This window comes from Bactrocera latifrons, unplaced genomic scaffold, assembly GCF_001853355.1.
Source record: "Bactrocera latifrons isolate USDA-ARS-PBARC rearing strain unplaced genomic scaffold, ASM185335v1 scaffold_48, whole genome shotgun sequence".
Taxonomy (NCBI): Eukaryota; Metazoa; Arthropoda; class Insecta; order Diptera; family Tephritidae; genus Bactrocera; species Bactrocera latifrons.
Window position 1 is genome coordinate 390,977 of NW_017537134.1, and position 20,512 is coordinate 411,488.

A 20,512-nucleotide genomic window follows, 5' to 3' on the forward strand; every position below is an offset into this window, starting at 1 on the left:
AGTAACATCAAAATACATTCAAATTCTAACATTTACCTTGTGAAACTGTTGAAAGACTATTACAATTTTTTTGTTCGAAACCATGATGATCGAAGCACTTTTATTTTGAAATAAGTAGTGTACTTATTCTTTCTTTTTTAAGGATACTAAGTTTGGGAAGATACCAACCCTAACCGAAAGTGATGTAAACAAGATTGGATGTAAACAAAACACAACGGTATACAGAAGAAACGAAAACGGAGAGAGCGTGCGAGAGCAAATCTAAAGAGCGCAGGCAAAATAAAGGCAAAAAACAAAAAGCGGTACAAGGATAATGATGACGATGTGCCAGACTGTCAAATCAAATGAGCATTTTTACTCACAAACGGCTGTTGGACATACGAGCGTGCGGAACGTGTTTTAACGCAAAGCAATTTCAAAGTGGCGGTGTGGCAGACAACATAAAATAGGCAAAATTAGTGAAATATCTAAGTGTGTGCGCACAGGCAAAAATATACCGTGAAAATATGTATCACTTAAGGCGAATCAAATGGATGTTATGCTAAAGTTAGCAACAAATTTCATTAAAGTGCTCTAAAGTAACGGAAAAGCAAAACGCAAATTATATAAACACACTTCGTCGAATTTTTAGCTAGATATACGCATAATAAAATTTATTAAAAAATTGGAATACATATATATATGGAAATGTATATGTGATTATAGTGCAAGCAGTTCACATTTAAGTATAATTTATGCGCATGTATCTCTGATGTGTGCGATTTGCATAAACCTGTGTATACTGTACATGTGCGAGTATAATGAGACACGCTAGGCGTATGAGTAACCCAAAATTCCAACTGAATCAGGCGACGAAGTAATACCACACACTTGAAAAAAGTGAGATTTTAATGAAGCAGTGGAAAATTTAAACTGCAAAGTGATTTGCAGTGCGTTTTGACATACTCACACACATTTTGCAACAACACACAAAGCAAACAAAGTACTTATAGTATTTAAAGAAGAAGAGAAGAAGCGCACGCAAATACAATTCATTTTGACATACAACACACACACACCCTCACATATATACAGCAGAGAAAAGTTCAAATTGCTTAAATTGGTGAATAATATAGTTATATGCCCATTGAGTGCCTTATATCCTTTGATAATAATCCTCAAGGTGTTTACTATGCTGGGCAGGAACTTTCCGGCATTGTTGACCTCAGCGTCGACGCAACAAAGCGCATTAAAGGTAAGCAACAATAACTCTTATATGTAAATTAACGATATAGCAACTGCTATACATATGTGGATAAATCTATATATGTTAATGTGCGACCATAACGGGCACGTCGCGCATTTAAAGCGCATTTTCCTGCTCTCAATATTGTGAATTAGATTAAAGTTGCAGATAAAAATTTCCGCACACAGGTGCATATCTGCACTCGCTGCACAAAACACACATGTTCGTCAATGTAGTTAGTATAAATATTTATAACTCAGTTAGCGACACTCGGGGGACAATTATTAATTCATGCTCATAGCTATTCATATTCATCTAAGTAACAGACTGTTATATGTATATCTTTATATGTACGTATATGTGCACGTTGTCGCTGTCGCCGATGTAATCGCTTCTGGCATTCCTTTCGTGTTGTGTCGCGCCATGTTGCTCGCCTTTCTGCCAACAACTATCGCTTGGCGCTAAATAAATGACCTGACCCAGCTCAAGCCGAGGATGCGTTCTGTTGCTTGCATTTGTAGTTTATTGCTGGCAAAGCGCAAGGCAATTACGTCATTATTTTTAGTTTTCATGTGAAATGTGTGGGAGTTGGTAAATGGTCATTGGCCCCAATTTACATTCATTTGTACATATGTACGGTTGTTGGAGTGGGCGCACACCCCCCACTGAATATGAACTTGCAGAATTATGGCTGTAATTAAATGGAGAAATAGCGACTACATTTGAAACTAATGACAATATTATATTTATTAAATGATTGAAGCTCTGGCGGGAGCATCTGGGGCTTAAGCGATTACTTAGTGCCACTAGCACCGCATGAGGATGGCAATGTGTCAATTCAGGGAAGCGAGAGCGATATATTCAATAGATATATAAGTGACCTACTTTTATTACAGAATGAAAAGTGATAATAAGTAACATCGGGAGCAACCTTCCAATAGATCCGTCAGAAGTAAGGATTTCTTTATTGAATGGGCATAGATTTTGAATAAAAATATATTCCAGATAGCTTCAATAGTGTTCAGGCTTATCACAAACGCCGCCTAATGCAGAAAATAAAAATTTGGTGATTTTTATAGGGATTTTATAATTTTTAGATAGAGAAATACTTTAACTAAAAGGGTACCGTCTAAAATATTTGAGAGTTAATGGTTTATTTTTGGCGTTCCAATATCTCAGGACTAGTTATGAGTGGTTTCCGTAGTCTGTTCATCTTCATATAACATATCGATATACATAGAGCATATCCTAGAAGTATATACTTCTATACCTAAGTATAGTTATACCCTGAACTTAAGCTTACCGGGATGTTTGTAACACCCAATAACGCAACCTCCAACTAAATTATTTTGATTGTGTTACTTTAGCATATGATCGAAATTAACGTTTTTCTTGTTTATCTGAAGAAGAATGAAATGAAGAGAATATAATGAAATATTTGTTCCTGGCAAACGATAGCCATGAATAATTACTGAGCAGAATATATTTCATCACTTACTAGCAAAATAAGATCACACACATATTAAACTGAAAATTATTTCTCCTAAGTACTACAATATATAACTTTTCATCCTTCATTTAGGTGGATGTACAGCAGGGGCTTGGCATATTATCAGAAATAACCGCAATTTTTCTGTATTTACACATGCCATGTGCAGCAACATTCTCAACGTAGTATATCCTTAGACTTAGTGTTTGAGGATGACGACACAGTATTGTCGCGGCATTTACCACAATACAATTGCACATACATACATATATATCAGGCATATACTTTTGTGACAGCTAACGACTTGTTCCTTGTTTGTACATGCTAAACATTCATTTGTTTGCAGAAATTATAGTTTTGTGAAAATGGATGTGTACATTCCATGGAAATATAGCACCATTATATACATATATTTATATTATATATATATGTTATGAAGCTTTGAATATAAAGGGCGATCCATTTGGCCAATTTATATAAACGAATAAGAGATTTATTTTTCAAAACAAAATTTCACGCAACTAATTTATTTCTTATTAAAAATGGCTTCATATTCGTGCAACCCACCGAAAGGCTGAACCAATATAAATAATTACAAATTCAGAAAATTCCCAAAACAAAAAAAAAAAAAAAAAAAAAAAAAMAMACACACTCTAAAATATTTTGTGAGCATTGTCACCTGTTTGAGCAGTTTAATTTTAGGAGAAGGGTTGCCACACTTGCTTTTTTTTAATTAAACAAATAAATTTTTTATATATATATTTTTTTTTATTTTATTAAAGCTTACATAATAAACAAATTATTAAATAAACTAAAGTACGCAGCGCTAGCATCAAAGGCTTTCGGCTGATTTTTTTTTTTTTTATATAAGATTACTATGATTAAAGCAAATCATTTAATAATGAAAAAACATTGTAATATAGCCTGAGTTATATGGCTGATTTAAAGAGATCGCACCGAAAAAAAGAACTCTTGTGTTCGAACTTATCCATTAGCGAAACGCTTAGTTGCCAATACAAATTTGCACAGGCGTTTAATTTCCATTCCCGCCAACTCGGTGAGATGTCTGTAATGTGAAGGTATGTGCTCCCATACACGGGATAGTCAACAAGGAGTGTTGAGTTGTTTCTGCAGATGACGTTTGGTAAGATTCCCAGTCTTACTGCATGAACGTCAATAGGGCAATGACAATGTCTATCAAAAAGAGACTTGATGCTATTGATAACGAGATTGGGCTCTCTTTGTCCAAAACTGAACTGCACTGTTTATAAGTTCAAGGCTAGTATCTTTTAAAAGTAATTTTACTAAAAACTTGACTTCCAACATAATATAATGAAAGAGTAACTTTCTGAGCACTCTGTATAGAGAACATTCACGGCGAGAGACTGGATAGCTCATATATAAATACATACATATCAACGGTGCTCTGCTGGACAACGTTAATGTAATTGCTGTGCATGATAAATTCAATTTGTGCACTATTCTTGAAATTCGCTGCTACGTTTTTGAAATAGTACGCCATGTTTTATATTAAGCCTTTGTATCAAATGAATTTCGTAAGGCAAGCTACTCAGACAGGTTGTCTACTTTGTTGGTATGAGTCAGTTGGCATGTTGATTGCCTAAACAGGCTGGCACGTGCCCAATATTTTCTGCCAATAATATCAAAAAAATTATTAAAACTCTTCATTTCAAGATGCAACTCGGAAAAAAATAAAAGTATTTTAGGAGTCATAATTGGTTTGCCTGATAGGATTTATTATGGCTCAAATGAATTGAAGGCCGCCATATTTATTTAAAATTAGCACATTTATGATTCTTTCTCTATCTTCCATCGAGGCTGACATCAATTGAATAAAGCTTAAGTCCCAGCAACCGACCGTGAATATCTTCACTATATACACTACAACATATTAACGCCATAATTTTATAAACAATCTTTAATTTTGCAATGTATTCCAGCAATACACATCACAGTTAGCGGCTATGCGAAGATACGCTGGATAAAAAAGGGTTATCCGCGCGATAGCGAGCGTGCGATGTGCCGCGCTTACCGCTCATATCTATCGTCGCGTTCGTATGTGCTCGGATCGTGTGCGAGCAGTTCGTGCATGGACTGGTCGGCCGGCGATTACTCGTATACGTTTCACGTAATACTGCCAGATAATCTGCCCACTTCATTCGACGGCAAATATGGGCAGATACATTATGAGATTATCACCACAATCGATCGGCCAGCCCGATATCCTAAAGTCTTCAAGTTGCCATTTACGGTAATACAGCCGTTAGATTTGAATTTGGACACGATTTACAGGGTGAGTGGGCTTAAAACGCAGTGTAGATAGTATTGCATTTAAACCTTATTAAAATCACTTATTTGAAACATAGGTCCCTCTCGAAATCCTCGATCGCAAACGATTCTGGAGCTTTTGCTGTCCCACAGGACCGTTGACTGTGAAATTCTCCACACCCTATTGCGGCTACGCACCCGGCCAAAAAATTCATTTCGTCCTTTACATTAACAACGAATCGTCCATTGATATCACGGACTGTGAGGTCAAACTGAAGCAAGAAGTCAGCTACGAATCGCATGATCCACAGCATGAATATCGTTATGATAAACACCTCATCGCACGCAAACAATTCGGTAATGTTTTGCGTTGGAGTCGTAAAGTTTATCGTGGATATCTCAGTTTACCCTCCATACCGCCGTCATCGTTGAAAGTTGTATGCCCCATTAATATCACTTATCTAATCAAGATTATAATTAAGCCAACGGATTTCCATTGGAAGATGAAACTAAAAATACCGTTAACCATTGGGAGCATACCGATTATAGATAGCATGGCAGCAGTGGCTGGCTTGCCAACTTTACTAGGAACCCAGTATGCCGTTAGACGTGGCTATTACAGCGGACGTAGACTGTTTGGGCAAAGTGCAAATGAGAGCGCGGAGCAGTCAACAGTTGTTGGTGGTGAAGAGGCTGCTGGTGAAGCACCGCAAGAGAGTAATGATGCTGAAGCTGCGTCGAATGTTGGCCGAAGCGATATACCCACGCTGGTTATAACCGATGGTGACAATCCGCCCGATTACAAACTCATGAGTGCGTTTAATTGAAACATATTTCATTGGGTGACATTCTTAAATTTTGCTCTCTTACAGTGCCGCCTTCGTATGAAGATGCCATGGCGTTAAGTGATAAATTCTGTGATGACAGCGAATATTTGCAAAATGTCAGCTTAAGTAGTATTGTTTCCAATGAAACGACCGAGTCGTTCAAGCCACGCTATCCCGTCTACTATGAGTACGAGACGCCAATCATACCGCCCGGTAGTGATGATTCTACCTCCGATATTTAGAATTGAAAGATTGGAGTACAAAGCAAAAAAATAAAAAAACTAATTTTCAGTTTAGGCCATAATTTTTAATAAAATTTACTTGAAATTTAATTTGTTAATGTTCTTTCGATCGAACTTAAGTATTGAGAATGTGGGAATGCAAAACTTTTAATTTAAATTGTTTTTTTTTTTGTTGGTAAAAATTTAAATATTTTTTGCATACATTATAAGATTTTTTGAGATATTAAGCTAGGATTTTTCTAAATTAAAACGGTTTATGAAAATTTCTTAAATTTCTAAACATAAAAAATAATTTTAATACTTAGTTGCACGTGCAAATAAATTAAATTAATAATTAATTATATAACTTATAATATATATGTATAATTTGATGTAATTTTTTACTTTAAGTATGTGTTTGTAGCCACTAGGTATCAAAATTATTTAAAATGCACTTCGTTTCTTGTTTTTTTTTTTTTTTTTTTAATAATAATCTAAGCTTTCGACACAATGTCTGCCAACTGTGTTACGCCTGACTGCTTGTATGTGTGCCTGCCGAAAGTTTTAACTCTAAAATATTAAGCAATCAAACAATCATAACGTAAATATATGCAATCATCAATATAGTCATAATCTCAAGCATAATTTATTAACATAAATACAATATATGTATTACTTGGTGGATCTTTATTAACACAAAGCATATAAATACAAACTAATTAACAGTAATCTAGAATATCTTTAAACTTATTTTGAACTTCAATATGAAATAGCTAAAGATATTGGAATTGAAGTTTCACTAACTGGCATTAAAACATCCTTATTTCAACTAATAAATTAGAAAAGCATCCCTTAATAATAATAATATTTAGCAGCTAACTGAAAATATGACGTTAAATGCTATCAGTTCAACAAATTAAAAACAAAAAATATTATTATATTTTTGTTTTTTTTTTTTTGTAAAACGCAAGAAAGTTTACTCAGCACTTAATATAATCATAATTCTAATCTTTATTATAAAGTATTTAATAAAAGAGCGAAACTATGCCTTAATACATACCATTTAGGTACATATTTAGTAATCTTTGCGCAACAAAACCACGGCTAAACAAATATTTATGAACATACTATGAACTATAACAGAACTATAAATATTTTCAAGAGGGAATTTGATAGTAATGACCACTGGAGTCGGCTGTATTCGGCCTTACCCTTTCAATTTTTCTATACTAATTGGTATCTAGATTGCTTGATACGGATTTATAGGTACTAGAAACAACATCTTTCTGTGGGCGTTACTCTAAACGAACTCCGAAATTTTTCCTTCCTGCATACACAACTAGAAAGAAAACTTTATTTGTATAACATGCAAAGAATTGTAACAAATATGTATGTACAGGACTGAAACTGGGTTAAAAACTTCTGATTAAAAGGGCTGAAAGTATTATTTTCTCAGTTTAACTCGCATCGAAAATATATGTCGAATTGAAAAACATAATTTATATTTATTTTATCTTTCGCAAAATTCATAATAAAGTGGCAACATTGACGCATGCATATAAATTTATTATAATATTTTTTTTAGAGAAATACATTTTAATTATGAGAAAAACAGCGTTCTAAGCTTGCATATTTCATTATTTAGTAGATATTACTTGACAATAAACTAAGATCGCATTAAAATCACTAATTTTTAATTACTTATTTACATGTTTAATATATTATTCCAATAAACTTATCAAAATAAATTCCTCATAATTCGAAATTTCTTAAATAATAATTACTGAATATTAATGCTAGCAGTTTAAGATACACAAGTACAACTTTTTGAATATGAAGTGATCTTAGACTTTGTTTAGACTCACCAGCAATGTGTTTTGTTTTTCGTTTTTAGCACAAGTATTTTTTACTTACAAATAACTAAGTTTAGAAATTCATAGATAAATAAATGCTAATCTGTCTTTCGTCTTCCTTTACTTTCTCCGCATCATCCATCAAACACGTAAATAATCGCTCATCAACAACCTCGCCATGCGCAACACTCCAACTGTGCTTCCAATTGCAAAACAATCCTCGCTAATATTCCCACTGTCTCTGTCCCTCATGCGCCCACTGTATATACGAACGACAACTTCTACTTATACTACTCTAAACGCTTCAATTAGAAACACTCTACGATGAGTCGCCCTCGCAACTGCGTATCGAGTTACAGTCTTCGGATTCGACCGACTCACCACATCAACCGCTTAGTGCCGCCAGTTTCAATGCATTTCGTAAGGAGAAGAAATAATGTAAATACTTATTTGATATAAATAATAATAAACTTTATAAGCTTAACTAATGGAATTAAAATCATGTAACATGCCTGCAGTGAAATTAATTACTAGTTCTTAGCCATCTGATAAATACGACTGAACCTATTATTCGACCATTTTGTGTTAACAATATTTTTTACTCCACGTGATCTTGAAATATAATTTAATTGGATAACAATATAATTTATTGAAGTAGCCGATTTTCAATTAAAAACATATTTATAGTTCTAAGCTATTTTATTTTATATAGAATATTGCGATTTTAATCTAATATCAATATAAATCAAAATACGAAAAGACTTTTTCGACTACCCAATATATATATGCCAAGAATGGTTATATTCTGTCTTTTTCTGACTGGTTCATTTTCGGTCTGAAATTTTTGATTGCAAAACAATATATTATTTAGTAGTTACTTTTAAAACCTGGTGGTTTGCTACTAGTCACATTCCAACCAGTTAGTATTTTGATGGTCACATGGACTTGTACAAATAGTTTGTTACTTCACTGCAGGAAATTTACGATTTTTATCACACTTTTACTTGTATATTTGTATTTATACATACGAAAATCGATCTTGTTTCATTATGCTCCTTTTCAATACCAAATTTTGTCTCTTAAAGTGGCAAAGTGAAATTTGACAAATTTTAGTCGTAAATGCATATTTTGTACTAACTGAAATAAGGGAATTTCTTATAAATAAATGTGTATATGTTTAATGGTAATAATGCTTACACACTTCTCTTGTACTTAAACAATTATGATATAATATGTGCCAGCAACCACATGTAATCGTACGAACACGCGCACATTCACAGCAAGACACACTGTAAAAGCTTTAGTACTCATAAAATAGTTTAATATAGTTAAATAGCTATTAGATAACTGAAAAATATTACAACAAATAAAGATTAACAAATATACAAATACTCTATAAGCAGCGATACTAATTTGAGGGCACTTTAACTCCTTAAGTAGCAGATTTGTAGCCGTCTACCAAGACAACAAGTCATTGGCTATAGATATGAATATAACTATTGAGAGAATATTACACTTTTTGTGAACTCTTGAATTTATTTTAATATGCATAAGTATATGTCTATAACTGCGAAACAGTTGAAATTAAATTAGGAGAAACTTCGCGTTAAACATGTTCGGAAAAATCTTCTGTGTGTGAAGAAACTTCCAATGCAATTAATGGTCCAAATTATTGACATTTCTACAATACAACTTCAACTCATAACAGTTGTAATTAGCAATGTTAAATACCTTAGTTGTGTGAAAGTTGAGTTGTTTTGAGTTCAACTGAAGTGAGTTTGTAGTGACGAATTGCTTTCACAACTGTGAGGTAGATATTTGTTTGGATTTACTTTCTAATCTTGCTACTAAATGATTTAGTTACGTTGTTTACTTTTTGCTGCTTCAAATTCAACGTACTTTGCGCAATACATAGACAACTTTACGCTTGTTAAGGCAAGAGTAGCTCTACCTTGTATGACAGGCGCTTGGTTATTCACAAATAAACAGAAAATGTTTGTGACCGGTTCCATTCCTCTATAATTTCGATCAATCATGAACATGACTCGATTCTAGGACTTTACATTGAGTCATGGCAGCCGCTGTGAAAGATAATGTAATATCAATGAAATATAACTGTGTAACGTTTAAAATCAAAATTTGCATTATAGAAATAAATTATTCATAAAATATTTTGTAAGCACATATATTTTGTGTGAAAAACGTGAAACTTGAAATCAATTACGTGAATTTATTAACAGCAGAAATACAAGTAATAGCGCACAGTAAACCTTATAAACCACATAAGCGTCTTCGATGTGTAGCCCATAATTACTCTGTGTGAATACGATTAAATTTTTATTAGCAACATTGTAGGCGGATTCCTCGTTATCCGCGCAAACAGATATATTGCGGTTTAGATAGCGTAAGGCACAGTTAAATATTTTAATGTAAGCTCATCTCAGCACTGCTATCATCACAGCAACATATATACTGTAAATGTTTCACCCATTATCGGCCAGCAAAGAAGCAACGCGCTGGAGTAAAAATTGGTTGACAAAAACGCGAAATACATAATTCTCTATTAAAAGTTAACAACCTTTACTATTGCAAATGATTTTTATTTTTTGAAAGTAAAATTTATATTCCATTATTATTAAGTGAATATTTTAGAGCTGCAAAATATATAAACAAACTAAAAAATTCTTGCAACCAAATTGTGAAAAACTCTTTTGTAAATGCTTAAAATATAACATATTGGACTCGTCATCATTTTTTGTCGATCATCCTAAATTGTCTCTACAGCAATCCAACACCAAATATTATATAAGAAAATTTAGCAAAAATATTTGTCTATATTACTAATGTATATTATACTTTTAGGCTAAATATTATTTTCAAATTTACAAATCAATATATCGAATAAGTTTTTAAAATTAAGCAATTCCTAAAAAAATATATTTAAATATAAATATATACTTATCGCTTAGGTAAAAGATACATGCCTATATAATATAAATAAAGTTTGAAGCATACAACAAACACTTTCCCGAAAAGTCTCCCTAATTATTTATATAGTAAATGTTATTTATTAAGCCTTTAAATGTGCATTTCCACACTTTTTTCCTCAAATAAAATTTGAAAGATATTAAAATGAATAAAGATAGTGTTTATTTCGCAGCTGAAATTGCGAGGATTTGAAATCGGAACTTAATACTAGTTAAAAAACAGTCAGTTTTGAGTTACTGTTCACTTTTACTTAAAAAAAAGCATTATCGTGGTAAGCTGTTTTTAATAAAAAACGATTTTTTTTTTTTGAACGAAAAAAGAGTTAAGTACTAAAGAAATAAATTTTAGCTGGCGCGATTATCTCCAGATATGAAGCAGAACTGATAAAAGGTTCCATGAATAGGAAGAAAAAATTCAACGAAGCTCATTATAAGGCCCAAATATGCTACTCTTTTCGCCTATCAAAAGTGAAAGGCGCTATTCGGGCGTCGCGTCATAAGAGAAGAGAATTTGCTAAGCCTCGGGATCTAAAACTACGCAAAAGACATGAACAGCTGATATTGCAAAATTACGCTTATAAGCCGGTTTTATTGAAGAATGTACTATAGGTATTATATAATAGTATAATTTTACTTTAATTAACCTAGGACTATTCTAGAACTGTGGTCTAAACTCTCTTGAGCAGCGAGCTGGAACATTTAAGTTTACCTCAGCTAAGAGTAATGAACTACAAACTAAACCTGCAGATGTTGTACAAAGAACATTAAGCATCTCAATTTCCTACGACTGTAAGTGCGGATAGATTCACAAGCTTGGAAGGGGTAGGACATGATAGAAGACTTTAGGCAAATTAATGGAAATTGACTCAGCAAAAGTTCGACAGGTAAGAATCACATCTAGTGCATGCATACTATGCATATACCTATTTAATATTTATATACATCCAGACTTTACCGCCGCTTACCAATTATAAATTTTGCTTATATTTGCAGTGCATTTGTTGTTATACAAAATTGTATTTTGGTTAGAATTTGCCGAGCAGTCCACAATATGTTAGAAACACGTTTCTACGTAAATCAATTCAAACCATATGCACATGCATATATATTTACATACATATATACATATGTATGTATATCAACAAACTTGTACGTACATATATGCTTGAGCGTTTGTTTACATATCGTTAACTGACTTCAAATCAAAGCTCTTTGCTTCCGAAAGATAATGTCATAATAAATGGATACCAATAAGTTTATTTGTACACTGCGCCATAAAAAAATAGCAGCGCAGCTATACATATACAAATATATGTGTATATCTAGATATGTATATAATAAACAGTAAACAATTAGTAGCACAGCTGTTTTTCTTCCTATGTACTCGAGTTGACTCAATTGCATATTTCCTGCAGCAGTTTCAAGCGGTCATGCGAAGCTGTTGGCCACCGCACGCGCCACCAACAACCGTCAAGCGCGGATCAAAACCCGAAGTAGTGCTCGTCTAGCAGCCACGGCGATAAGCGCAACATCAAATTCACCGAAAATCGCAAAACCTCCACACAAAATAGTCGCCCGTTTGATATCAGTAGAGCGAAATGTGGAAGCGTCTAATGGCAACTGACTCGCGTGACATGAACATAAATATGTATGCATGTGTGTATATACTTATGAACAAGCACAGATAATAGCGAACATGTTGAGTTGCGAGTGCAAGTTTTGATTAGCTGCGACGCGCTCCCGATCGGCCGTAGCGCCGCGCTGCTGAGGGCCAAACCGGCATCACCAGCGCTGTGTGCTATCAACCAACGCCTCAGTTGCGCCCAAGTGCCGTGCAGTGCCTGTTGGAATAATCCAACAACGGAATAATAACTGGTTGCAGATTTTTTCATTCAAAGTGAGCACATTCATTTCCAATCATGTATAAATAAATAATAAATATTAAAAATCGTATGCTTGCACGATTTGTAGAATTCTGCGGCGTAGACGGCGGCTCATCGCATCGCAGCACAATCGTCTACCGTATTAAGTGAATTACAACGTAGCTGATTCCAATTGCTTTGACGTGATTCAAAGTGCTTAAAAATTAGAAAAAAAAAAACAATAATAACAACAAAGTCACGCTGAAAGCCAATAAATAGCATATACAATACAATAAATAATTGTCATAAAAATATTTTCGTCCAACACAACAACAACACATTCTAATGGTACAAATTCGCTCGGTTAATAAAAATTTAAATAATTATTGATGTCTATAACGAGTGGCTGGGATTAATAAAAAAAAAAAAGTAAAAACCTACACGCAAGTATGCCAACGACTTGCCAATTCAAATTTTCGCGCACTACGCCGATTTACTACAGTGGCGAGCAAATAAGCGGGCTCATTGTATTGAGCAGCACAAAATTGCTGGCTATCGAAGGTGAGCATTTCCCGTTGCCTGGTAAAAGTAGATGTTATATAGACATAACTCATTTGGTTGGAGGAATATTTTTAATACTCCAGATTATGGCATACAATTTAAAAAAATATCTAGGTACATGCTCATGCAGTTAAAAACCACGTTTATGCATTCAAAATTATGAAATAACAATACAATGGAACAATAGTTGCAAACTGAAAAAAAAAAAATATATATTTATTTATATAAAAGTGGAATAAATTCACAGTATATTCCATTAGAAAGCTAAGAAAAAATCGTTAATATAACAGAAGGTAGTCGGAAAAGCCTTTTCATATCGTTGGTGCTTCCAATCACATTGTGCCATACCATATACCATAGTGTTGGAAAGATGAGTAAAATCTCAACTTCATTTTCATTGAAAATTAAATTCGGGGAAGTTGAAAAAAGGTACAGCTGATTTAAAAAATGAGTGAATATAATGAAGAAATTCGCTATATATGGTACATATTTCTTTGTTAAAAAAAAAAAAAATAAGTTAAAGATTGATTAGAAATATGAAAAGACTTTTTCGACTACCCAAAACTTAATCTTCTTCTTCTTGATTGGCGTAGACACCGCTTACGCGATTATAGCCGAGTTAACAACAGCGCGCCAGTCGTTTCTTCTTTTCGCTACGTGGCGCCAATTAGATATTCCAAGTGAAGCCAGGTCCTTCTCCACTTGGTCCTTCCAACGGAGTGGAGGTCTTCCTCTTCCTCTGCTTCCCCCGGCGGGTACTGCGTCGAATACTTTCAGAGCTGGAGCGTTTTCGTTCATCCGGACAACATGACCTAGCCAGCGTAGCCGCTGTCTTTTAATTCGCTGAACTATGTCAATGTCGTCGTATATCTCGTACAGCTCATCATTCCATCGAATGCGATATTCGCCGTGGCGAACGCGCAAAGAACCATAAATTTTTCGCAGAACTTTTCTCTCGAAAACTCGCAACGTCGACTCATCCGTTGTTGTCATCGTCTAAGCCTTTGTACCATATAGCAGGACGGGAATTAYGAGTGACTTATAGAGTTTGGTTTTTGTTTGTCGAGAGAGGACTTTGCTTCTCAATTGCGTACACTCCGAAATAGCACCTGTTGGCAAGAGTTATCCTGCGTTGGATTTCTAGGCTGACATTGTTGGTGGTGTTTACGCTGGTTCCAAGATAGACGAAATTATCTACAACTTCAAAGCTATGACTGTCAACTGTGACGTGAGTGCCAAGTCGCGAGTGCGACGACTGTTTGTTTGATGACAGGAGATATTTTGTCTTGCCCAAAACTTAATACTATCGAATAAATATTATTACCTTTTAATGAAATAGTTTTCTTCCTGAACACAAATGAAGGTAATTTTTCCAAAAGTTGAAAATTTTATCATTGATATTTAAGATATCTTTTTTTCGAAAAGAATCGAAAGAAAAAAATACGAATATTAAAAATATGAATTTCTTGTTCAATGTGATAAATTTGATAGAAATTACATATAATAAGTAAAGCTACCGAAAGATAATATTATTATTATTATTGAAAAAATTATATATTTTTTTCTGTTTAAGTGTCTGTAGTTTTGAAGAGAGTCAACATTTCAAATTTCTCTACCTACATATTTCTATGGGCATTCTCATGTAGATTAACGACGTTTGTGTTTGCTTCTTTATTTGTTTCAAGACGACAAGTGTTTACATTTATGTCTTAATCGCGGCACGCTTAAAGAAATCAAAGAGACATCTCACCATTTTTTTATTATATTCTACAAAATTAACGGAAAAGAGATAATTTGTCAGTAGATTGAGGTACAAACTTTAAAACTGTTTCATTTATTCTGCGAATAAAATAAATTCTGCGAAAAATAATTAGAGACTGGACATGATTTTATAACCGCTACAGTGACCATAGCCCTTAATAAGGCAGCCATCACTACATTTTGTTGATAGCGAACAAGGAAGTAGTGAATTGACCTAAGAAATTTCTATTAGGCAAAGAGACTTAGTTAAATAAAAGCTGACTTCGATTCGCCTAGTGGCGCTTTTCAGTGAATCGAACTAACTATACCGATGCTCTAAGAAACAAGTGGCATGCGTCAAATTTTTAATTAATATTAATACTCCGCGAAAAAAAATAAATTTGTATTTTCATTTGTAAGTTAAACTTTTCATGATAGATAATCTGATCCAAAATATGCAAAACAAAGATTGGTAGCATCGAAGATAGCTGCTGTACCACTTTAATGAGGTATCTTTTGCGAAATAAGCTCGTTAACTTTTTTTGTTTCTGCATGTAACATATAATTTTGTGGACAATACTGCAAGAGCCTGTAGAGAAATGTTGAATCGAACACGCCAAAAGATAAACTAGAGTAGAGTGATACCAAATTATGAGTTTAGCTGCATAACTTTATTGTGTATTTGGCATACCAATACTTTGATGAAAAAAGTATAACTAAAACACAGCCAGCGAATGGAATGATTTTTTTGCAAACCCAGGTGAAACAAATGCTTTATTTGCTAGTAATATTTAGACATTTACGGTATGAATGTATGAGCAAATGACAACAAATAATGTAATGTAAATATAATAAGAACAATTTTTCCTGCTCGGTGCTAATTAACAGCAGAGATAATTTTATATAATTTATATAACATTAACACTAATTAGCAATTAGCGTATAATATAATTATTAAAAGCATTTGTTTGTTAAATGATTACTGAATAATATCATTACACTAACTGAAATTATGGCGGATGCATTTTTTAGGTTAAATACAGCTCATTGTGTAGCTGCTAATGTTCGATTGCGTTTGAACACTTTATACGTATGTTTAAAGGGGTATTCTAGTGTTCGAGCTTTTTTCAACAATTAATAAAAAAGAAGCACTAGATATTTTTATTATTCGTTTTAGGTTTATCATTTGTTCATTAAACTAAGAAGAGTACACAAATTAAAAAAATAATAAAAAAAATTTTTTTTTTCATCTAGTTGAAGAAAACGGGGGAAAAGAGGCCGTGTCCTCATCGCCATGGTCTATCCTTGTCGTCATCTGAAAATTAAAACAATGACAGATACTTAATGAGTACGAATGTCGCTATGTTATGAAGCAGCAAAACGAAAAAAAAAATTCATAAAATGGCGGCTACTCAAAAAAAAAAAAAAAAAAGGTCGATTTTTTCAATAATTTTTCAACTTTGTCGATTTTTTTTTTTAATATTATAAATTTCAAATTTTTATTTTATGTTACTTCTAGTGATAGAGATATATTTAAAGAATATTTGTGCCAAATTTCAAATAAATCGACTGATTAAAACTTGAGATATTGTGGCTACCGCATCAAAAAAAGGAGATTTGAGAAAAAAGCGTTGCAAGTTTCACGTTAAGTTTCGGGCAGCGTAATAGATAGATAGATAGTTCGCTCAACCGGTCCAGTTGCCACGTCACAAAAATAGTTATAACTTTGAAAGTAATTTGAGTAATTTGAAAAAAAAAAACCTTTTAGGGACATATTTTTGAATATCAAAACTATCCAATTATGGAAAGAAAAAATTTTAGATTTTTTCAAATTTTTAGACTAGAATACCTCTTAATATTGAGTTTTCGTAGCCAATGGCAAAATTCCGAAAAATGTTCTAAAAAGATCCCTGTTTATAAACTCGATGTAGCTTAAAGTATTTCTTATCGCTGGTTCGTGCCAATACTAGACTTGCATTGAGTGAGAATTTTTTCATAAACAACTTTTGAAAATGTCTTATTACTGGCGATGAGTCTTGGTTCAATGTTTTCTATCCGGAAACAGACGTCAAAGCAGGTGAAGAATCAATGCTGTGTATATATCGAGGTATGATGCACTCCGAATTCCCTCCGAGTGGCCAAATTGTCAGCAAGGAAAACGTCATATTCTGCATTGCTTCTTCGGAAGTTTTTCGACAAATTTTCAACCAAATCGTGCCGCAACCACCATATACGCTTGATTTAGCTCAGTGTGATTTCTGGTTTTTCAGCAAATTCAAACAATCATACCGCGGAAATCATTGTGAGTCAATTGAAGACATTAGTCGTGATTCACCCTATATGCATTAAGGGCTATTTCAGAAATAGACTTTATGAACTGTTTCGAGGATTGGAAACAACGTTTTCACAAGTGTATTGGTATCAAGGGGGATTACTTTGAGGGGACCGACATTTAAAATTACATACAACAATGTCTTACTGTTTTTTGCTCATAGTAGTAAGTTGCTTATATTATGCATCTATTTGTGATGTATATACATATGTATTTTAACAGTCCCCAGGAATCTTTTTCAAAGTCTGAAGTGCATTCTGCCAAAATTTCATACGCTTGTAAATAAAGCTTAAGAATAAAAGTTGTTATCCATACGATTAGATAAACGTTAATTGCTTTTAAAAGCAATTAATTAGCACTTTGCAAAAATTTGCTTTTTCAAAGGCCACCCGCAAATCGTTAAATCGTAAAACAAACAGAAAATTATAAAAATAAATACGAAGTGATAACAAGCAACAAGTTAAAATCGTACAGATAAACATTTGTGCATTTTATTAGTAAAATGTGATAAAACATCAAGACAACTGATTTGTTTTAGCACATTAAGACACATATTTCTGAATACAGCTGCTTTATTTACGCAAGCTTTTGTGTTTTTTTTTGTGTTCACTCATTTTCACAGGCATACAAATAGCTTTGGTTGGCACTGAGCATGTACAGTGGCTGGAGAGAAACAGGGAGGCCTTGCTGCTGCACAATGACAGCACTGAAAAGGACAACAAAGTGCTGTACAGCGACAAACAGGAGCGCTTATATGGGTCACATACACTTACGGAGCGTACAAGCTTACAAGCGGCTGAAGTGTGTGTGCAGCATTTCAGCTTCGACTTGCCTTACGAAGCGCCAGCCAGCTGTGATATGAGGTATGGTGAGCGTGTTTATTACGTACGTTTAACGTTGCAATGCAAATCGGTGTCCGATAAAGTTTTCAAGGCGCGCATAACAGTAAAAAACCGCGTGGATTTGAGCGCGGCGGTAGAGTTGAGTGAGGTAGGTAGAAAATACACGGTAACCGCTAATGAAGAGAGATGCAAATAACTATTTCCTTATATACATTTTTCAACCAACAGCCCCACACACTGACTGCCGCCAACGCGCCGACATCAGACGCTCACGCGCCACTGTGCTTCACCTTACCCACAGGCACTGGCTATGTGCCGGGTCAGAGTATTGCCTTCACACTGTGCGGCCAGCATAAATTTGCCGCCTGCAATAAGTTGTATGTGAATCTGTGTCAGCATACCATATTTCGTGCCTCGAAACCGCAAGCAAAGTGCAAAGAATACCTCAAAATATTAAATAGTAATGCACATAAGATAAGTTCATCATACGTCATGGTATCCGGCCAATTGAGTATACCATTAGCGGCGCACATTTGTCGGGACGGCAGTGAAAAGAGCCTCATACATGCAAGTTATCATATTGAGGCAATGCTCTTTAAGAAAAAGCGCATTTTGCAGAAGTTGATTATACCGATTGTACTTGGTACGGTGCCACCGAAAAGCATGCGGCTTAGCAGTGTGCAGCAATGCGTGGAGGACTTAGAGCAGTACCACTGTTACGATAATTTGGGTGGGTGCGAGTAATAATTGAATTTTTACAAAATTTTGGAAAATAAAATTCCTTAGAAAATATATTCTATTATAGCCTTTTAGCATAAAATAATAATAAAAGCTTTTTCAATTACATTTTTTATTATTTAAAGAGCAGCTCAAAAAATGTTTCAATACAATTTTCTTTATTTTGCTTTCAGCAACTGATGAATTAATATGTGATAAACCAAATGAAAGTTGTGGAAAGGGTGCCGATTTGTTCTATTACCTGCCGGATTATGCTTCGATGTTGCTTTTGAATACTTTTTCGACATCTGTCAACGCATTGCAGACACAGGCTGCAACACATAATTGCGAGCAAGAGTCTTGTGCTGCAGATATCTGTACAACAAAAACTTTAGCATAGTAATTGTCCAACAAGAGACAACGAGATATCGAGATAACAAGCATTTAAGAAAAGTTTCAAACAAAAACTTAAATACATTTTTCTAACACTTTGTCATTTATATTACTTATATGTTAATGGTGTTTTAATCAAAGTAAATGTAGACAATGTTATTAATATTTACTTTAATAAAGAAAAAATAATTCTCACTCAAAATATTTTATTGACTTTGATATTTAATCACCAATTTAACTTTGTTGGCTTAGCAGATCTTAATAATAACAAAGTGAAAGAAATAGTGTTCAAATGGATTCATTAGCAGAAAATCAAACAATACCAAATGAACGCGCTTCACTCCATTTCAAATGTGCAACCTCATCTCTACTCATGCCAAAGAATTGATATTTCGCTAAGAAATACAATCAAATCATATTTACATAAATAATATTGTATTATAAGCCATTAGCAGCACATAAACAAACACATTTGTCTTTATAAAGGACTTAACGTCCACCACGTTGCGTTGTTTATATGCCTGTGACATCACTTTACGCCTAAAAGTAGACCAAAGTAGGCATAAAACGCATTATGGCACCGCACATTGATACTTAAACTTGATAATGTGGTAGTGGTTATATGAAGATTGTAAAATAGTGTGAGAATCCCGAAATGTACCGAATATAATGTTCCAATCGCATAAAACGGGATTGCCATTAAAACTTAGAGCTAATATTTGATGGTTTGGTTTTGAGGGCTTTATCAAACCCTGAACTGAGTTAGTTAAGTTCGTCCAGCAAGTTTTTAAGATCCAGAAAGCAACGAGAGAGAGCTCATTAAATATATACATATGTAAACTGGAGCATAGAAATTAAGTGCTGATATTGGAAAAATTTGGGGGTTCTATTATCTCAGTAGATTTCGCATGTGCTACATGCGCATACGAGAGTTCTGATCTATCGTTAAGAGTTACCCAATATCACAAAAGATCGGTCTACAATTCGTCAAGTAAATTCTAGTAAACTCCATTATAGATTGAGTGTGTTCGATTTTAGCTCAGTTAAGCAAGTGAAAAAGAGTTAGAAAGTGATGCCATAAAACACCGGACACTCACCCGCACCAAAAATAGCGCAGACAAAACGATTTTAAAACAATAAAACTTAGCGTAAGCAAAATGAAGCGCACAATAGC

At 33.9% G+C, this 20,512-nt stretch overlaps 2 protein-coding genes across 2 annotated transcripts in view; both read left to right on the forward strand.

Annotated features, from left to right (window-relative positions):
* LOC108973472 (arrestin domain-containing protein 17) overlaps window positions 1-8,558 on the forward strand; it is a 65,786-nt gene extending 57,228 nt beyond the window's left edge. Inside the window, exons 2-6 of the mRNA XM_018940756.1 lie at window positions 143-1,234; window positions 4,676-5,028; window positions 5,102-5,816; window positions 5,876-6,043; window positions 8,217-8,558. Of these exons, the coding sequence (XP_018796301.1) occupies window positions 1,120-1,234; window positions 4,676-5,028; window positions 5,102-5,816; window positions 5,876-6,043; window positions 8,217-8,341 (1,476 nt within the window). The 5' untranslated portion in view covers window positions 143-1,119 and the 3' untranslated portion in view covers window positions 8,342-8,558. The remainder of the gene's footprint in view (window positions 1-142; window positions 1,235-4,675; window positions 5,029-5,101; window positions 5,817-5,875; window positions 6,044-8,216) is intronic.
* A 4,129-nt stretch (window positions 8,559-12,687) lies between these two features.
* LOC108973441 lies at window positions 12,688-19,542 on the forward strand. Its single transcript, XM_018940704.1, has 5 exons — window positions 12,688-12,788; window positions 12,863-13,314; window positions 18,009-18,376; window positions 18,457-18,958; window positions 19,140-19,542. Exons 2-5 carry the CDS (start codon window positions 13,203-13,205, stop codon window positions 19,343-19,345), a joined length of 1,188 nt encoding a protein of 395 aa, XP_018796249.1. The 5' UTR covers window positions 12,688-12,788; window positions 12,863-13,202; the 3' UTR covers window positions 19,346-19,542.
* The last annotated feature ends 970 nt before the right edge of the window (window positions 19,543-20,512 follow it).